This window comes from Megalobrama amblycephala, linkage group LG24, assembly GCF_018812025.1.
Source record: "Megalobrama amblycephala isolate DHTTF-2021 linkage group LG24, ASM1881202v1, whole genome shotgun sequence".
NCBI classification, from domain to species: domain Eukaryota; kingdom Metazoa; phylum Chordata; class Actinopteri; order Cypriniformes; family Xenocyprididae; genus Megalobrama; species Megalobrama amblycephala.
This window is the reverse complement of record NC_063067.1, coordinates 10,454,483-10,475,011: the sequence shown is the minus strand read 5'-3', so window position 1 is coordinate 10,475,011 and position 20,529 is coordinate 10,454,483. Positions and strand designations below refer to the sequence as shown.

Here is a 20,529-nt window from a genome sequence, read left to right as displayed (position 1 = left end):
TAATATATTTATAAATAATATATTTAATAATAATAATAATAATTACAAAATAAATTATTAAAATAATAATTACTTATTTATATTATATAAGTGTTTATATATATATATATATATATATATATATATATATATACTATTATTTGATAATTATTATTTATTTTGTAAATATTATTAAAATAATAACTACTTATTTATATTATGTATAAGTATATTATATAATAATTACACAAAGGAATAGTTTGGAATAATTAAAATTTTGTAATGTTTTTGAGTAATGTTAAAAAAACAGTGAAACGGTAATATTGTGAAATATTACAATTTAAAAGGATTTTTTTAAATAAATAAATAAATAAATAAATAAATATATATATATATATATATATATATATATATATATATATATATTTAATCCTTTTAAATTGTAATATTCCACAATATTACTGCTTCACTGTAGTATATATATATATATATATATATATATATATATATATATATATATATATATATATATAAAATTATTCCTGTGATGCAAAGCTGAAAATACAGTAAAATATTATAACAATGTAAAATTGCTGTTTTTCTAATTTAATATAGCTAAAAAAAAAAAAAAAAAAAAAAATATATATATATATATATATATATATATATATATATATATATATATATATATATATATATATATATATATATATATATATATATATATACTTTTTTAAAATTATTTAATATATATATAAAATTAGCAATTTAAAAATATTCCACTTTTGCATATTCCATGGCATCTTTTTAAAAAAAAAATCTAATAATATATAAAGTAAAAAAAGGTACATTTAAATCTAGTGAAGCAGTGACTCTCTTTGACTAATACTGGAAACAGCGGCAGTACCTGGATAAGGCACCCTGCCTTTGGTCGTCAGCTCTGTCAGTAAGACCCCAAACGACCACACGTCAGATTTGATGGTGAAGCGGCCGTACAGAGCCGCCTCTGGCGCAGTCCACTTGATGGGAAATTTTGCTCCTGTTGTAATAATGATTTAAGAGAGGCCTGTCACCATGATTAAACAGATTCAATTAAGGTCGAACTGTATAAAAGGCAACAGCAGTAACTCTTGAAAATGAGACAATGACGTGATGGCCTCAGGGAAAACTGAAGACGTAAAGAAAATGGAAAACGACCACATGCAGGCAAAAAGAGTCATTGTGTTCCTCCTCACCCTGTCTGGCTGTGTACTCGTTGTCCTCGATGAGTCGAGCGAGGCCAAAGTCAGCGACTTTACACACCAGGTTATCACCCACCAGGATGTTGGCAGCCCGGAGGTCCCTGTGCACATAGTTCATTCTTTCCACGTACGCCATTCCAGAGGCGATCTGAGGACAACACATATATTATAAGGCTGCCGGGCTCAGTGCCGCCCTCCAGAGTATCCACAGAATATAAATAGATTTATATACATTATGAAGACAATGACAGTGGCGCTTGCCCACGCTAAATCTGCCACCACAGTAGTGTTTTCAGTAAGATGCGCTGGCGATATTCAGGTCTCTAAATATGGTTTGTCCTTCATTGCAGGGTTATATAGTTTTTCATTTTAAATTTTAGTTTTTGTTTATCATTTTGTTCTTTCAGTTTAGTTTTTGTTCCACGCCGGTTTATTTATTCACTTTTTAATTAATATATTATTTTTTACAAATCTAGTTAATTTTTCAGGACTGTCTAGTGTTATTGCTAGTCTATTGTAGTGAAATTTTCATGTTTAATTAACGCAGGTTGTAAGATTGGAAACAATTTATCAAAATTAATTTGTGGCAATTAGTTTTATTACGGGCCAATTGTATCCATTGGCTTTCTTATTCTTCTTCTTCTTCTGTTTCCGCTCTGGAAGTCTATGGCAGCCCATCGAACCGCTTCTGGGAAAGTTATGAAATTTGGCACAGTGATAGAGGCTAGTCTGAACTGTCACCAAAGCAAATTTGGAGTCTCTAACTCAATCCCTCTAGCACCACCAGCTGTCCAAATTTGCACTCACATTTACGCTAATAACTTTTAATAACAAAATAAAAAAATTCTGCCATTTTGAATTTTCCGAAAACCTACTTTTTCGAACTTTCGAACTGTTCTGACAGACCATGCTGACAAAAAGTTGTCGAAATTGTTAAACCGTTTTCAAAAAACACGCAAACAAATTCTATGTAGCGCTTGCGAAAATAAAATAAGCACTTGCGAAAATAAATAAAAATATCTCCTCAATGCTTTATCGTATTCATATCAAACGTTGTCCGTGTCATCACAAGCATGACCTTAGGTTACATGCTGCGTTTTGGCACAGCGCCACCTACTGGTCTGGAGATATGAGAAATGGCTATATTTGCTTATAACGGTTTGTCCAAAAGTGGTCTCGTTAGATTCGGGACATCATGCCGAGTCGAATGATATACTATTTTCCCATATTGGCCATTTTTAATTTTGTCGTAAAATGCTATATTTTATGAACACATTAGCGTATTGTTACGAAACTCGGTATGGGTCTTCGGCACCATGCCCTGACAGTATTCTAATAGTATCGGGGCAGCGCCACCTTCTGGTCAAAAGTTATAATGAAATTTACAAAAATACAAAATTATTTTTGACTATATTAAACTATTGTAATCTGCCATAGTCGGCCGAACTTCCTGTCCGCCATTTTGTTTTTCTTTAAAAACCTACTTTTTCGAACTCCTCCTAGACCGTTGCTCCGATTTTCACCAAAATCGAATCAGACCACCTTGACACTGTTCTGACAAAAAGTTATGGATTTCTTGTCGATAGACAAAAGCGTTTTCGTATACCGCAGCAACAAATTTGAGACATTATGCCAAAATGACTCTTGAGTAGGGCTGCACAATGATTAATCGCGATTAATCGTTTGCAAAATAAAAGTCTGTGTTACGTAATATATGTGTGTGTTCTGTGTATAATAATTATGTATATATAAATACATGCACATACATGTATAAATTTAAGAAAAAATTATATTTATATATAAAATATTTATATTTATATGTAATATAAAATATATATATGTATATTTATTTATACATGTATATATTTCTTACATTTATACATGTATGTGCATGTATTTATATATACATAATTATTATACACAGAACACACACATATATTACGTAACACAGACTTTTATTTTACAAACGATTAATCGCGATTAATCGCTGTGCAGCCCTATCTTGAGGTTGTATATCTGCAATTCTTTGGCATACTCACACCAAACTTTGCATGTGTTATTGTCACCTCACTCTGACCATCAATTTGGTCACAGTGCCACCTATTGGTTAAAAGTGATAAACCATTAAATCAAATTATTTTGTGACTGTATTTGGTTTTTCAGTCATTAGTCATGAAAATGTGTGTATGTTTAACTACAGCTCCAATCGATTATATTTTGAATATATATTGTATCATGTTTATAAAAAAAACTAATTCATACTTTCACGCATTGAATTATACTGTTCTTTTGAAGTTTCTGAATAGTGAAAAAGATGTATCCCAGTTCACACAAAAATTTGAAGCAGCACAATTGTTTTAACACTGATAATAATAAGAAATGTTTCTTGAGAATAGAATGCATATTATAACGATTTCTGAAGGATCATGTGACACTGAAGACTGGAGTAATGATGCTGAAAATTCAGCTTTGATCACAGGAATAAATTACATTTTAAAATATATTCAAATAGAACACAGTTATTTTAAATTGTAATAATATTTCACAATAGTACTGTTTTTACTGCATTTTTGGTCAAATTAAAGCAGCCTTGGTGAGCAGAAGAGACTTCTTTCAAAAACATTAAAAAACCTAACCAAGCTTACCCAAAACTGTTGATTGTAGTGTATATTTTCTAACACAGTGTTTTTAGTATCAAAACAGTTTTCAGTTTTTGATTTCATTACTAGATCATGTCATGTCATAATGCCGTTGTAAAAGTACCTGAGAGGCCATATCAACAAGCTGAGGCAACCTTAGCATTTTCCCCATGTCACCCTTCAGGAAATCTAACAGGCTTCCTGTGAAAGCAGAAATCACACCTTGACATATTCATTCACACTTTTACTGGCAGACCTCACACGAAAGCTGCTCATATCCAGATTTTATGCTCTATTTACACGTCCTTCTGCCAGTTCTTATTTCTTAGACTTCTTTATCCCACTGAATCTTCGCACTGACCTTGTCCCATGTACTCAGTGACGATGTAAATGGGCTCCTCTGAGACGACGGCGTAAAGCTGCACCAGCTTCTCGTGGCGGAGTTTCTTCATCACCTGCGCTTCCTGCAGGAAGGCCTCGGGAGACATAGTGCCAGGCTTCAGAGTCTTGATGGCACGCGCGTCGTGCCATTCCAAGTGCCTGATGAGGGGAAAAACAGGACACTGAAATCATGAAACAAGCTTTGTCTGGTGTGTGAACGCTTCATTACACAAGCAATGTGGTATTATACACTGGTGGACTGCTTATTTAGCTCACAAAGCTTCGGTTTTTGATGGAAGGAAGTTGAAAGAAGAAGTCTTACCCATCCAGACCTCTCCGAAACAGCCCTGACCCAGTTTGACATCCAGTCTCAGGGAGTCACGTGGGATCTCCCAGGCGTCCCGTGCCAGACCCTGAGTCTGAGGCTTCAGCACTGGACACACGTCAGTCAGACAGTGACACAGGCCGTCTGCATGCTCTGTGACAGACACAGACAGGAGGAGGTGAGTTAAAATTTCTCAATGTTACTGCAACAGCATCTGTTTTTAGAAAATTGGTAGTTCTTCCTTCTGATTCTATATTAATGCACAAAGTTGCTATGTTGATTGGCAACCATTTTTTAAAAAAATAAATAAAGAAATAATACATAACTTATAAATAACTTAATATTTATTATTATTTATTTACAATAATAATAATAATAATAATAATAATAATAATAATAATACAATAAATTGTATTTTAACTATTTAAATAAAATAAAAAAATATATAAATTATTAATTTATAACTTTTTTTATAATAATAATAAATAAATGTATCAATAATATATTCAGTAATATTAATATTAATATTATTATTATTAATTTAATAAAATATTTTAATAATAAATTAATAAATAAAAAACTAAAAAAAAAAAAATATTATTTTAAATAACTTAAAATAAAAACATACATTATTATTATCATGATTATTGTTGATAATAGCAATAATTATGTATTTGCTTTATTTTTTTAAATAATAATCAAACTAAAATAAATTAGCAACACCTACATATTAACTTATAAATAACTTAAAGGGTTAGTTCACCCAAAAATGAAAATGATGTCATTAATGACTCACCCTCATGTCGTTCCAAACCCGTAAAACCTCCGTTCATCTTCGGAACACAGTTTAAGATATTTTAGATTTAGTCCGAGAGCTTTCTGTCCCTCCATTGAAAATGTATGTACGGTAGACTGTCCATGTCCAGAAAGGTAATAAAAACATCATCAAAGTAGTCCATGTGACATCAGTGGGTCAGTTAGAATTTGTTGAAGCATCGAAAATACATTTTGGTCCAAAAATAACAAAAACTATGAAAAACTCAGCATTGTATTCTCTTCCGGGTCTGTTGTCAATCCGGGTTCACGACTCCACTTCTTCTTCTTTCCTGGTTTACGGTGGTTGGCATCCAGCTTATTGGTTCATTACCACCCCCTTCTGCTCCGGAGTGTGGTTCACGACTCCGCAGTGACGCTGCTGACGTGTTATCCGGTGCGCCCGAGCTTCGTTTACAGTCTGAGGGAGACGCACGCTGTATTCAAGCTATTCTACATTGTTTGTATTTTGGTTTTGCTATATTTTTTAAAATGGTGCGTAAGTGTGCATGTCGCGGATGTCCTAATCGCCAAAAACAACGACGTAAAAGTGCATTACCAACGCCGACAGATGAAAGGATTCAATGGAATCAATTCAATAGAAAGGATTCCGGAAGAGAATACAATGCTGAATAAAGTCGTAGTTTTTGTTATTTTTGGACCAAAATGTATTTTAGATGCTTCAAAAACTTCTAACTAACCCACTGATGTCACATGGACTACTTTGATGATGTTTTTATTACCTTTCTGGACATGGACAGTCTACCGTACAAACACTTTCAATGGAGGGACAGAAAGCTCTCGGACTAAATCTAAAATATCTTAAACTGTGTTCCGAAGATGAACGGAGGTCTTACGGGTTTGGAACGACATGAGGGTGAGTCATTAATGACATAATTTTCATTTTTGGGTGAACTAACCCTTTAATTAAATATGAATTTATTTAGTTAACCTTCATATTTCATTTTACCCCTTAAGAGGGTTTTATGCATTTTTTTCTCTCACGGCTTACTGCTTTAATTACAATCATAAAAAGTGAAGGATAACTCATTATATAACAGCTTTATGCAATTTCTTTATTTAAAAGTTTTTTACTAATCCTTTTTTTGCAACAACCTTATTTATGGAAGTTCCTACTTCCAGAAATAAGAGTCTGTATCACTTCCCTTCACAGACATTCAGAAACAAGCAGGTGTCTATGAGAAAGCGACTTACGGCGGTAGTGGTTGACCAGCTGCTGTAAAGTACTGAACTGTGTGCGTGACGTGATGTAAAATCCCCCGCTGTCCAGCTTCCTGATCTTGTAATGTTTGACATTTAGTCCCTTGACATTGTCATAATCCAGGACGGAAAGACAGTAGGCACCTAAAAAAACACAAAGAACAGAGAGATGAAGTCATGAAATGCTCATAAATGACTGTGACCCATGTTTCAGATTCAAAACTTTCAGATTAGTGTGATTCTACACTTTTGTAGCATTTTATTTTCCCCTGAAATTGAGTTTCTAGCATCAAAAACTTGGCAGATGCTTTTATCCATTTTTTAATTCTGTTAAACAGGCTGTTTTTGCAACTGTACCTTTAAGACTTCTTTTTGGTGCAGGTTACTGGAGTGTGAGTTTCCCTACATGGTAAATTACACCATTTTGTTGCAAAAGATCAAGGGATTTCCCATTTTCCATTACGGAAACCTTTAACATTGTGAAAAATTTCCACCCATTTCAACTTAAATTCAGTTAAATTCACTTCAATCAACTTGTCATTTCAACTTAAATTATAGTAAACAGACTTAAAATTGGGCTGAATCTCGTATAACTTATTTTGATGAGTTAAATGGTTATTTCAGCCAAAAATGAAAATTCTGTCATTAATTACTCGCCCTCATGTCGGTCCACACCCGTAAGACCTTTGTTCATCTTCAGAACACAAATTAAGATATTTTTGATAAAATCCAATGGCTCAGTGAGGCCTGCATTGCCAGCAAGATAATTAACACTTTCAGATGTCCAGAAAGCTACTAAACACATATTTAAAACAGTTCATGTGACTACAGTGGTTCAACCTTAATGTTATGAAGCGACGAGGATACTTTTTGTGCGGCAAAAAACAAATTAACGGCTTTATTCAACAATATCTAGTGATGGGAGATTTCAAAACACTGCTTCATGAAGCTTTGAAGCTTTAAAAATCTTTCGTTTTGAAACAGTAGTATATCAAACTGCGAAAGTCACGCCCCCCCAGTGGTGAACCATTGAAATTTCGAAACACTTATGCCGTAACGAAGCCTCGTTTTCTGAACTCACGTGACTTTGGCAGTTTAATACTAAAAGGCTCATCTTTAACATAAAAGAAGATATTTTGAAGAATATGTGTAATCAAACAGTTGATGGACCCCACTGACTTCCATAGTATGGAAAAAAAAATACTATGGGAGTCAATGGGGTCCATCAACTGTTTGATTACCAACATTTTTCAAAATATCTTCTTTTGTGTTCAGCAGAACAACTGTTTGGAACAACTCGAGGGTGAATAAATGATGACCATTTTTTTGGTAAATGTAGAGCAGATTCTCATTGTGTAAAATGATCTGTGGAGGGCGCTGTCAACATTGCACACATACACATGGCTCATTTTTTCATTCACTCTCTCTGTCACTTGCTCCCTTGTTCCCTCTGCAGTCTCTCTCTCAGTGTTGTCTCTTTGGGGTTTGACTCATCCTTCAGCCTCTCTCATACTTGTTTTCTCTCTCTCTCTGGGCGATCTCGGCCTCTCCGCGTGCCCCTGCTGACGGTATGAGCTGTGAGATATGGCTCACGGTTATAGGCATGGCTATGGGTTGACCTACTTCTTGCTCTTCATCCCTGCAAGCACTTCTCTGACCTTCGTATTCCCCTCTTCATCCGGCTCACATATGCACGCTTTACATATCATCTCAAATGAACACTGTTTATGTAGAACCGAAGGTAAAAGGCCATATATGGAGCGTAGATCTTTACAATGTTTAGAGAGAGAGAAAAGATGGTTGGCAGAGGGAGGAGATGAGGAATATGAGCGTGACTGTGTCTGACAAACTGACAGCAGAAAAGGGGAATTCAAGTGAACAAGCACTTTGTTCTGATTTGCAATACCAAATACTGAAATGCAGCTTATTCACTGTAAATACATGCATGAGCAATTTCCTCCACACTGGTGGTGGTTCTTTGCCGTTATTGTTTCTTTGTTATGCAATACAGGGAGTGCAGAATTATTAGGCAAGTTGATTTTCTGATCATATTTTTTTTCCAAGCACATTTTACCAATTCCAATCCACATCAATCTTAATATCTAATATTAATATTGTTTTTAATCATTTATAAGTGATATATAATTGTTCATGAAGGCTGGAAATGAAAAATGCCTTATATTCAGGTGTGCAGAATTATTAGGCAGGTTTTCTTTTACAGGCAAAATGAGCCAAAAAAGAGATTTAACTCAGACTGAAAAGTCAGAAATTATTAAATACTCATGAGAAGGACGCAATACTAATTCAATACTAGAAATTGCAAAGTTAAAGCATGACTAATGGACAGAAAAATGCTCATTGGGTCAGCGGGGTCAAACAAAAACAGGTGGAAAAGAAAAGACACATGTTAACTGCAAAATAATTCAGAATTAAGGTGAAGAATAAAGTGTGAAACCATCAGGAACCCTTTAGTCTCCAGCAACACCATTTTCCAGAACTGCAACCTACCTGGAGTCTCCAGAAGTGCAAGGTGTCAGGATCTCAGAGACTTACGTTAGCTAAAGAATCCTAAAAAATAACCCACTCTTAATAAGAATCACAAGCTGAACCCTTTAGTCTCCAGCAACACCATTTTCCAGAACTGCAACCTACCTGGAGTCTCCAGAAGTGCAAGGTCTCAGGATCTCAGAGACTTACGTTAGCTAAAGAATCCTAAAAAATAACCCACTCTTAATAAGAATCACAAGCTGAAGTGTTATAAAATACATGAAGACTGGGTTTTTATAGGCCTTATAGACAGACAGCTTGAGAGTGACTCCTGAAGGACCAGCACCACAATCTCTTGTACCACTGTTTGAAGAATTCATCTTCCAGAATCTGGCAGTAAGTTTTGGAAGATCAGTTTTAGTCCATCTCTTATCCTGAAATGTCCGTCTTGCAGAGATGGACTAAAACTGATCTTCCAAAACTTACTGCCAGATTCTGGAAGATAAATTCTTCAAACAGTGGTACAAGAGATTGTGGTGCTGGTCCTTCAGGAGTCACTCTCAAGCTGTCTGTCTATAAGGCCTATAAAAACCCAGTCTTCATGTATTTTATAACACTTCAGCTTGAGATTCTTATTAAGAGTGGATCATTTTTTAGGATTCTTTACCTTCGTAAAGTCTCTGAGGTCCTGACACCTTGCACTTCTGGAGACTCCAGGTAGATTACAGTTCTGGAAAATGGTGGCGCTGGAGACTAAAGGGTTCCTGATTGTTTTACACTTAATTCTTCACCTTAATTCTTAATTATTTTGCAGTTAACATGTGTCTTTTCTTTTCCACCTGTTTTTGTTTGACCCCGCTGACCCAATGAGCATTTTGCTGTCCCTTGGTCATGCTTTAACTTTGCAATTTCTAGTATTGCATTAGTATTGCGTCCTTCTCATGAGTATTTAATAACTTTTGACTTTTCAGTCTGAGTTAAATCTCTTTTTTGGCTCATTTTGCCTGTAAAAGAAAACCTGCCTAATAATTCTGCACACCTGAATATAAGGCATTTTTCATTTCCAGCCTTCATGAACAATTATATATCACTTATAAATGATTAAAAACAATATTAATAGTAGTTATTAAGATTGATGTGGATTGGAATTGGTAAAATGTGCTTGGAAAAAAAATATGATCAGAAAATCAACTTGCCTAATAATTCTGCACTCCCTGTAGTTAGCTCCGGTCTCTGAATGTGAATGAGTGGTGTTCAAACAGCACTGGGTCATTTCACTGTTAGTTGTTCGGGAGATGCTTTTATTAAAAAAGCAACTACTTTTAATCAGTTCCTCCATTCCCAAGGATGTTGAACTCATGACCTTGCAATTTCATTCTGACACATTTATTCATTTACCTTTACAGTTTGACTTATAAATCAATACTGTGTGACCAGACGGATGGGGGGAAAAAAACAACCAAAAAAACAAAAACAAAACGTGTGTATATTCTAGTATATATTCAGCTGTAAACAGAATTAAAATTCAAAATTAAACTTAACTCAACTAAAATGTTTAAATTAAATATATTGTTATTGCTTTATTTTATTTAAAATAAAATTAAACAATTACTTTATTAATAAATAAAATAAGTTATAAATAACTTAATATTAAAAATAATAATAATAACATTTTCCATAATTTTAGTTAATATTAATATTTATATAATACATTAGTAATAAATTAAATAAAACAAATAAAAAAGAAAAATTTAATTAAATAAATAATAAAAAATAAAAAAATAAAAAATTATAATAAAATAAATTGTATTTTTAACAATTTAAATATATATATATGCACACACATGTGTATATATATATATATATATATATAAAATTTTATTTAGTAATAATAATAAAATAATAAATTAATGTATTAATAATTTCAATAATAATAATATATTATTATTATTAATAATAATGTAATATTTTTTTAAAATAAAAAATAAACAACTAAAACAAACAAAAAAGTATTATTTTCATAACTTAAAATAAAAACATACATTATTACATTATAAACAATTATTTTATCAATATATAAAATACATGTTATAAATAATAATAATACTAATATTTTCTACAGTAATATACATTAATATAAGTACAATTTGAGTTAATAATACTAATATTTATTTAATAATACATTAATAATAAATGTAATAAAATAAATTAAGAAGAACTTAATTAAATAAAATAAATACTTAAAATAATAATAAATAAATAAAAATAATAATAAAATAAAATAAAATAATTTGCGTTTGTAGTTGGTAGTGTTCACAATCACCTTTGGTTGTCTCACTCTCTCTGACCAGGAAAGTTCCTCTCCTGTTCTCCAGACTCAAGAGGAGTCGCTCCGAGTCCCTGCGTGTGATCTTTCCAAAGTACCATCTGGAGAGAGAGACGGAGAAAGAGAAAAAGAGGGAGAGGGTATTTAGAGAAAGTAATCACAGGTAGCATTGTATCAGAGAAATGCAGCTGGACAGAAATATATTATGCTAGAAATATACTATATTATTAATGCTAGAAATGCGATTCCATTGTGCATTCGTGTACACTACACCATATGCTGACTTGCTGCTCAAGACACATTTCTTATTAGCATTGCTGAAAACGATATTTTTGAGGAAACCAGGATACAGTTTTTCAGGATACTTTGATGAACAAAGTTTAAAAGAGCAGCATATATTTGAAATAGAATTTTTTTTTGCAACATTATAGATATCTTTACTGTCACTTTTGATCAATTTGATGCATCCTTGCCGAATAAATGTATTCATTTCTTTACAAAATTAATACTGACCCATATACACTGTTATGAAATCATTTGCGTTAACTTTTTATAGAGTATGTTTTGGGCCTAAAATTATAACATTTCTCATCTGAATTGTGCTGCACGAGATACTGAACATTGATTCATGTTATAATATTCCCATTTATGGTTCCATTAACAATAAAACGATGGTGTTTGGGATTCACGACTGACCCCGTGACATTTAGTGTCTATAAATCAGCCTAGTTTGTTGTTCGCCGCTCATACGCAGCGCTCTCTCTGATTCTTACCTCTTCTCCAGAGTCAATCTGAGATGACTGGCAAGGCAAGGGTGGAAAAATGAGTCATTATAGGTTTTCAAAGGAGTGCCTGTGTGTGTCTGTTTGTTTAATGCGGCAGTCGACTGAGCAACGGCGCGCACTCGTGTGTGTGTGTGTGTGTGTCAGGAAAAATTACGAGTTAACATATGAACAGGACAGACAATAGATGAGCTACAAAACATTGACAACTTTTACTCGTTCAAGAGGGAAGGGGTCTTTGGTGCACAAGGTTTTTTCTTTCTAACTGATGAGATGGTGGAGAGACCCATAATGACGGAGGACAAGGGAGCAACCATGAAGGACTCAAAGGTCAGACCGGAAGGAGAGAGATAGAGGGACAAGAGTGAATCATTTTCTTGGTAACTTCAAAAAGGTTGAGCTTCAAGAAAGAAAAAATACTGGAACCGAGCAATTTCTGTATTAATACTCTGATAATGTTTGCTAAGTGATGATTCATTAACAAATCGTTCTGTTGAGTCAGATTGTTCCCAACCAAGAACAAATGACTCTCATGAGCTGGTTCTTTTTAATGAATCAGATCAAGCACTCATAGATGAATCACTGAATCAGTCAGGGCGGTTATTAACATGATTCACTCGCATGTCGAGCTGCTTTATAACTGAATTCTGCAACATCGACACTGTTATTGAACTGAACTGAATCAACATTGAACTGACTTGAGCTAGCTGACTAATAATGACACTACTGTATTTTAAAGCTGCTTTACAGCTAAACTTGAGTTTGCATCATATTTGATGAAGTTTGCACCACTTATTTTCCTATTCTTCACTGTATCCAACTATTGTTTTGTTTAGTAAAATAATCATTAATGGAGTCATGCTCAGCTGAATTGAGAGATCTGATTGGATTGGAGAGCAGATTGCGTCACATCGAGGGGGAAAAAAACAGAGGAGACATGAGGAGGAGGAAGAGGATTTACTCTTCAGCCTGGATGGAATCAGACGGTGCCACGTAATTGCTGGGAATGTATCCACTCTCTCCCGTCGTCAGGGAACGAGCCAGCCACCAGTCACCCTCCCTAAGACAGCAGAAAACACACACATAATACACCTGCAGTTTGACTCACATCAAACATATTTGGTGACACATTCATGATTTTCTTACCCGCCCAAAACATAAACCCTGAGATTACATCTGTGGTATTATTCCTGCTTTATAATCCCTGAAACGAGGCTCTAGAATGCAGACGAAGCTCTTCTAAAGACATTAACTACCTGCGCCAAATTATACATCAATGAAACTTGCATTTAAAGGGATAGTTCACCCAAAAATAAACATTTACTCACCCTCATGTTCTTCCAAACCCATATGACTTACTCAAATGAATATATATTCTTATTTTCTTCTGTCTGAGTCATACGCCATACAGGGTTTTCAACATCTCTAAAAAAAAATATGTAATATTTAGAAATGTTGAAAACCCTGTTTTGAGTTTTCTAATCATTTAAACGTATCGTTCAAAACATTTGGGCCAAAGATTGTTTTCTTATGCTCACCAAGACTGCATTTATTTGATTTAATAATAAATAAAATAGTAAAACCATAATATTGTGAAATGCTATTACAATTTAAACAACTGCCCCATTTTTCAGCGGCGATAATTACTTTTTCCCATTCATTTATCCCATAGGGATTTTAAATAGTCTTTGTTAAAGAGTTATATGCCATGAACCAAACCATCAGCTACGAGGTGAATCTCAATACTATAATCTTAGATTTGAAGCAAAAAAAAGGGACAAAAATGTAGTTGAGGGAAAGAACTACAATCCCATGATGCATTGCGAACAGCATAATTGGATTAAAAATCATGGAGAAATATAAAACTACTCATTTACAAATGTTGATTATATGTATTAAAACAATATATTTTAAGTTTATTCCAAAATATGCATATATGCATTTCAGTATTTTGAGTGTTGACTTTGATTGGTGGAATTTTTTGTACAGCATCATGGGTAATGTAGTTTTTCCATCAGGAATTCCACTGTTAAACTCAATTATTTTAAAAACAAGTTGAAATAATTCGGGCAGAAGCAAATACAATCGATTAACAACCTCGCAGCCCACAGTAGGTCTTTAAAGGTTTATAAGTTATTATTTAAAATCAATTTCCTTACGGATAAAATTGAGTTTTTACTTCTGGAAACTAACTGTTGCACTCTATTGGAATATATGAATACATTTTTGATTCTTTGATGAATAGGAAGTTCAAAAGAACAGCATTTATTTGAAACAGAAATCTTTTGTAACATTATATATGTCTTTACTGTCACTTTTGATGAATTTAAAGCATCCTTGCTGAATAAAAGTATTAATTTCTTGCAAAAAAAAAAAAAAGTGTTGAGACAAGACAGACTGAAATTTACATTATTATTCAATGTTAGGGTATCACATCTACAGAATACTGGGACCATAATGCACAAGTTGTCTGAACTACATTTATGTTTTTGTTTTTTTTTTGTCTTTCTGGGGCATAAATTGGCACAATATGCTTTCATCATGCGTAAAAGAGCAGTGCAAATGTTAACGAAAACATCTTTTGATTCCTATAAAACAAAGAAAATCATATGGGATTGGAATGACTGGATTAGAATGATTTTTTTTTTTTTCATTTTTGGGTGAATTATTTACTACAAAACTGGTAGATTTATCAAAAAATGACTCATATGTCTGGGTTGAGTCTTGATGGCTTTTTAATAATAGATGGTGTTTTAGTGTGAGCAGTGGGGTGTTAGACTGTGACTCACTCCCTAAGCTAAAGTAATAAGACTTTATCCATCGCCAAGACATGCTGACCCGACACAAACCTCCCCAGGTCTCCGAGCTACTGCTTTCTGTCGTTAAACATAATTAAAACATAACCGCACCAGTGAAAACAATGACATATAAACACAGATGGGCACATATTCATATTTATATTCATACAATGCAAATATATTATTCATATGCAGGGTACCATTCAAAATTCAGATGTTAATGAATTATTCATGTACAAAAGGGCATAAAAACAGTGATTCTGATAAGCAGGGTTTATGAGAAGAGTAAAGTGGATGAGGCTACGACTGAGACAATTAATTTGGAAAACGTTGATGGATAATGCTAAGGCTGCATCCCAATTCTTAAGGTAAAATGACTGGATTTCACCTGCAAAAATTTGCTGAACAACAGTAAATGTGACCATACCCTTAAACACTATTTTAGCTACACATCTAACTTAGGAAAAGGTACACTTTTACATTTAATTGTAACATTTAAAACTATTAAGCATATACTACAACATCAAATTGTCTCAAAATAGCATATTTTTAAGTGTATCCTTTGTGTAAGCTAATTTAGCTAAATGCTAATGCTATCTTAACATTTCTTTTAAGTTCATTTAATCATTCAATGACCCCATAAATTCAAAATTTTATTGAATTTTAGTGCACTTTAGTCCAAGTCTGTTAGCTTTGAGGCTCTTTATATGCTAGTGGACTCTTAGCATAGCATATATGCACTAAAGAAACTTTTAGCACACATACGCATTTAGTTATTCAATTCACAGGGCCACATATACAAATTTTGTGTCTAATAAAATCATGTTTCAGTGAGAACTAGCATGAGAATGAGAACTAGCAAGTTAGCTAAACATAGCCAATAGCCTTAGTTTAGATTTTTACTGTTAATTTAACTAAATGCTAAAGCTATCTTAACATTACTGTTTTTAATGATATTAATTTAATGACCACATGAAATCAAAATTTGACAAACCTTTAGTCCAAGTCTGTTACCTTGGAGGTCATCTAAGCTAGTGTACTCCTAGCATAGCATATAGTCATTTAGTCATTGAATTTGTGGGACATATACAGATTTTTGTCCAATAAAATGATCTCTGGAATGAGAACCAGCAAATTAGCTAAACTGAAAACGTAACCAGTAGCCTTTAGTTATTTACTTATTTATTATTTATTTTTTTTACTGTAAATTCAGCTAAATGCTAATGCTATCTTAACATTTCTTTTAAGTTAATTTAATCATTTTATTTACAGCTTTGAGGCCATTTATATGCTAACGTACTCTTTTTCCACATACACATTTAGTCTTTTGATTCACAGGACCACATACAAATTGTCTAATAAAAACTTCTATCAAATGAGAATAAGAACTAGCAAGTTAGCTAAACATAGCCTATAGCCTTTAGTTTAGATTTTTACTATGTTAACTTAACTAAATGCTAATGCTATCTTAACATTATTGTTTTTAATGATATTATTGACCACACGAAATCAAAATTTTAGTCCAAGTCTGTTAGCTTGGAGGTCATCTAAGCTAGTGTAATCCTAGCATAGCATATTGTCATTTAATCTTTGTGCATTTAGTCTTTCAATTTGTGGGGCATATACAGATTTTTGTCCAATAAAATGATTTATGGATTGAGAAGCTAAACTGAAAACATAACCAGCAGCCTTTAGTTTACATTTTTTTACTGTAAATTTAACTAAATGCTAATGCTATCTTAACATTTCTTTTAAGTTCATTTAATCATTTAATGACCCCATGAAATCAACATTTTATTGAATTTTAGTGCATTTTAGTCCAAGATCTTTAGCTTTGAGGCTCTTTATATGTTAGTTCACTCTTAGCGTAGCATAGTATAATTTTATATATATATATATATTTTGATTAAAAAAAAAAAAAAAAAATGTCGCACATATAGCCTATGATTTAGTCTTTTGATTTGTTGGACATGTACAGAATTTTGTAAAAATAAATTGATCTCAGGAATGAGAATGAGAACTAGCAAATTAGCTAAACTGAAAATGCAGCCAGTAGCCTTTAGTTTACATTTTTCACCATTAAATTAGCTAAATGCTAATGCTATCTTAACATTATCGCTTTTAGATTCATTTAATGACCCCATGAAATAAAATCTGACATTAATGGGCTTTAGTTCAAGACTTTAGTTTATATTTTGCTATTCTATAAAAGGGGTCATGGAGATGTTCCTGTGACAACTTCCTGTTTAAACAGGAAATACATCAACACAGGATAGAAAATGTTATATATATATATATATATGACATTTTTTTTCTTAATATTTCAATGATTTGGGATGCACTCACCTAATCTAGAATAGAATACAATGCAGATAGCATGAAAATTGACATGTAGCCTAAACAAATGTAAAGGAACAATCGACAACCACAAAGTCAATGTGAAGGACAAATGTAGTGAGCCAGTTATGAAGAGATGTGGCACTATTTCTGGACCAATAGTCTCTAGAAAGTCAGGACAAATCTCAGGTGGACAAGCAAATGGTGAAATGACACACATACGCAAACACACGCACAGAAAATGGACATTGAAAGCTGAAAGCAAGAGCAACTTTACCAACCTGGGGTTCAACTTTCTCCTACATAAACGAGCGAGAGCGTGTAGAGGAAAAACACAGAGGAGACGTGAAGTGTTTGGACATTAAAAGCAAACAGCAGAAGCTACAAACATCCCACATAGTCTCAAAAACTGATTGAAGGTCAACCGCAGCAATGACGCACTGAAAACACAGCATTTATCTGCGCTTATCACTGTGAAGTACTAAAAATATGGAAAACAATTACTGTAATGTGCATTTGATTATCTCTAAATGTGCACTGACACATGACTCAGAAGGTCCCAGCATAAGCCGGAGCAGCTTGGTGATTTCGTTAAAAAGCTGATTACTCTATTATCAGTGGCTTCTGGGATGTGTAATGGGCAGTGAGGGGGATTGGTTACAGTTCAAAGGGTGAATCTTATAAAAACATGTCCAGGTTTTTAACCCCTAACTACAACAGTATTTTGGATACATTTTTGGATTACAAACCATTGCAAAAATACATGTTGCTACAATGATGCTGCTGCAAGTTTCATAAACCTCAAGTATAAATGTAAAGTATAAAATGTTTCATTTTGAGTCTGATATGATTAAAAGTGATTACCCCAGTTCATTAAGTGAATCATATGCTAATGTGGAGTAAATTAATTCAGTGAATGATTCATCAGACTGATTCAAACTCTTTTTGTGCAATTCATTAAACATTGCTCATAAGAGTCATCCTTTCATGTTTATATATATATATATATATATATATATATATATATATATATATATATATATATATATATATATATATATATATATATATATATATATATATATATATATATATATACACACATATACACACACACACACACACACCATCATTCAAAAGTCTGGGATTGGCAAGTTAAAAATAAATAAATAATAAACCAATATTTTTATTCAGCATGGATGCATTAAAATGATCAATAGTGACAGTAAAGACATTTATAATGTAATTTCTGTTTCAGATTAAAGCTGTGAACTACTCTCTATTCATAAAAAATATATTAAGTTGACTGTTGTCAACATTGATAATAATGATAATAATAATAAATGTTTCTTGATCTTCAAATCATAATATTAGAATGATTTCTGAAGGATCATGTGACACTGAAGACTGGGGTAATGATGCTGAAAATTCAGCTTTGATCACAGAAATAAATTATATTTTAAAATATATTAACATGTAAAACAGTTATGTTATATTGTAATAATATTTCACAATATTGCTATTTTTACTGTATGTTTGATCAAATAAATGCAGCCTTGGTGAGCAGAAGAGAATTCTTTCAAAAATATAAAAAACATACAGATCCCAAACAATTAAACGGTAGTGTATATATATTTTAAATAACAGGCAGTACAAATACAACTTGTTTTCCTTATAAAAGAAGGAAAATTGCTTAATCTTAATGTACCATTTCTTAATTTTCTTTCAGCAAATTATAATTTTTTATTTCTCCTTTTTTGATTCTGGGTTAAAAATATAACCTGGACATGTTGTGTTTCGAAGGATTCACCCATTTACTACACTGTGTTCAGCCTGACATAAAAAGAAAATCCCCAGGTCCGCTTTGTGCTGAAACCAGAGGATGTTACTGAGGGCGTTTTTTTCTCTCTCTCTGTTAACGGTAGCGCTGTGCACTGAAATAAGGAAGTGAACCGCAGGTGTAGAAAGGAAGGAAAATGCTCCCTTTGGTCTGGGAGGGGAAGTGGAGGTAAAGACGTGCAGCTGAGCTTTTTTGTACACAGGAAGACCAAAAAAGGAATCCAGAGAACAAAAAGCCGTCATCTCCCACAAATACAGCGCCTTCAGAGGGAGCCAGTTCCTATGGTTACCAAAGAGGAAGAGGAGGTGGGGCTACGTGTGCTTGTGGGGGTTCAGCAGCCAGAACAGCCAGAGCCCAGACAGATGAGAGACATGAGTGTGTGTGTGTCTGCCTCAGTGGGTGTGTCTATCACCCCCTGGAGCCCTGTTATTTTTGTGCGAGTATGTTTGTGCATTTCCCTCTTACGTGTTATTGACAATCTGGAGTCGTTCTCCTTTCCTGAATGACAAATCGGAGGCGGTTCGTGACTCGTAGTCATACAGAGCCACAAACGTGGTCACACCACCTATGGAAAAGTACAAGAGACAAACATAGACTGTTATCTTGATGCATTTAATTAAAAAAAATACTTCAGCAGGGAAATTTAATTAACATAAGTAAATAATGCAATGTTGGGTTGCCAATGGAAATTGGCATCCAAAAATAGTCTAGACTTACAGACTTTTGACTATCAGCATAAAGACTGTGGTGACTAAGGCCGCATTTAAGTGAACCCAATTCCGATTTTTTTTCCTCCCATGTGACACAGATCGGATATGTATAGAAGCTTGTTTTCACCACTGAATAAAACATAAAAAAGGTATAATTGTGACTTTTTATCTCGCAACTCTGACTTTTTTTTCCCTATAAAGTCAGAATTGCATGATATGAACTCAATTTTGAATTATAGAGTCAGAATTGCGAGATATGAACTCAATTGCGAGTTATAAAGTCAGAATTGCGAGATTTGTAATCAATTGCGAGTTATAGTCAGAATTGCAAGATATGAACTCAATTGCGAGTTATAGAGTCAGAATTGCGAGTTATAGAGTCAGAATTGCGAGTTATAGAGTCAGAATTGCGCGATATAGAGTCAGAATTGCGAGATATGAACTCAATTGCGAGTTATAGTCAGAATTGCGAGATTTGAACTCAATTGCGAGATAGAGTCAGAATTGCGAGATATGAACTCAATTGTGAGTTATAGAGTCAGAATTGCGAGATGAACTCAATTGCAAGTTATAGAGTCAGAATTGCGAGATATGAACTCAATTGCGAGTTATAGAGTCAGAATTGCGAGATATAGAGTCAGAATTGCGAG

At 33.3% G+C, this 20,529-nt stretch overlaps 1 protein-coding gene across 1 annotated transcript in view; it reads right to left on the bottom strand.

Annotated features, from left to right (window-relative positions):
• src (v-src avian sarcoma (Schmidt-Ruppin A-2) viral oncogene homolog) overlaps positions 1-20,529 on the bottom strand; it is a 62,520-nt gene that overhangs the window by 5,421 nt on the left and 36,570 nt on the right. Inside the window, 10 exon segments of the mRNA XM_048179049.1 lie at positions 887-1,018; positions 1,215-1,368; positions 3,984-4,060; positions 4,221-4,376; positions 4,379-4,399; positions 4,563-4,718; positions 6,594-6,743; positions 11,410-11,513; positions 13,156-13,254; positions 19,635-19,734. Of these exon segments, the coding sequence (XP_048035006.1) occupies positions 887-1,018; positions 1,215-1,368; positions 3,984-4,060; positions 4,221-4,376; positions 4,379-4,399; positions 4,563-4,718; positions 6,594-6,743; positions 11,410-11,513; positions 13,156-13,254; positions 19,635-19,734 (1,149 nt within the window).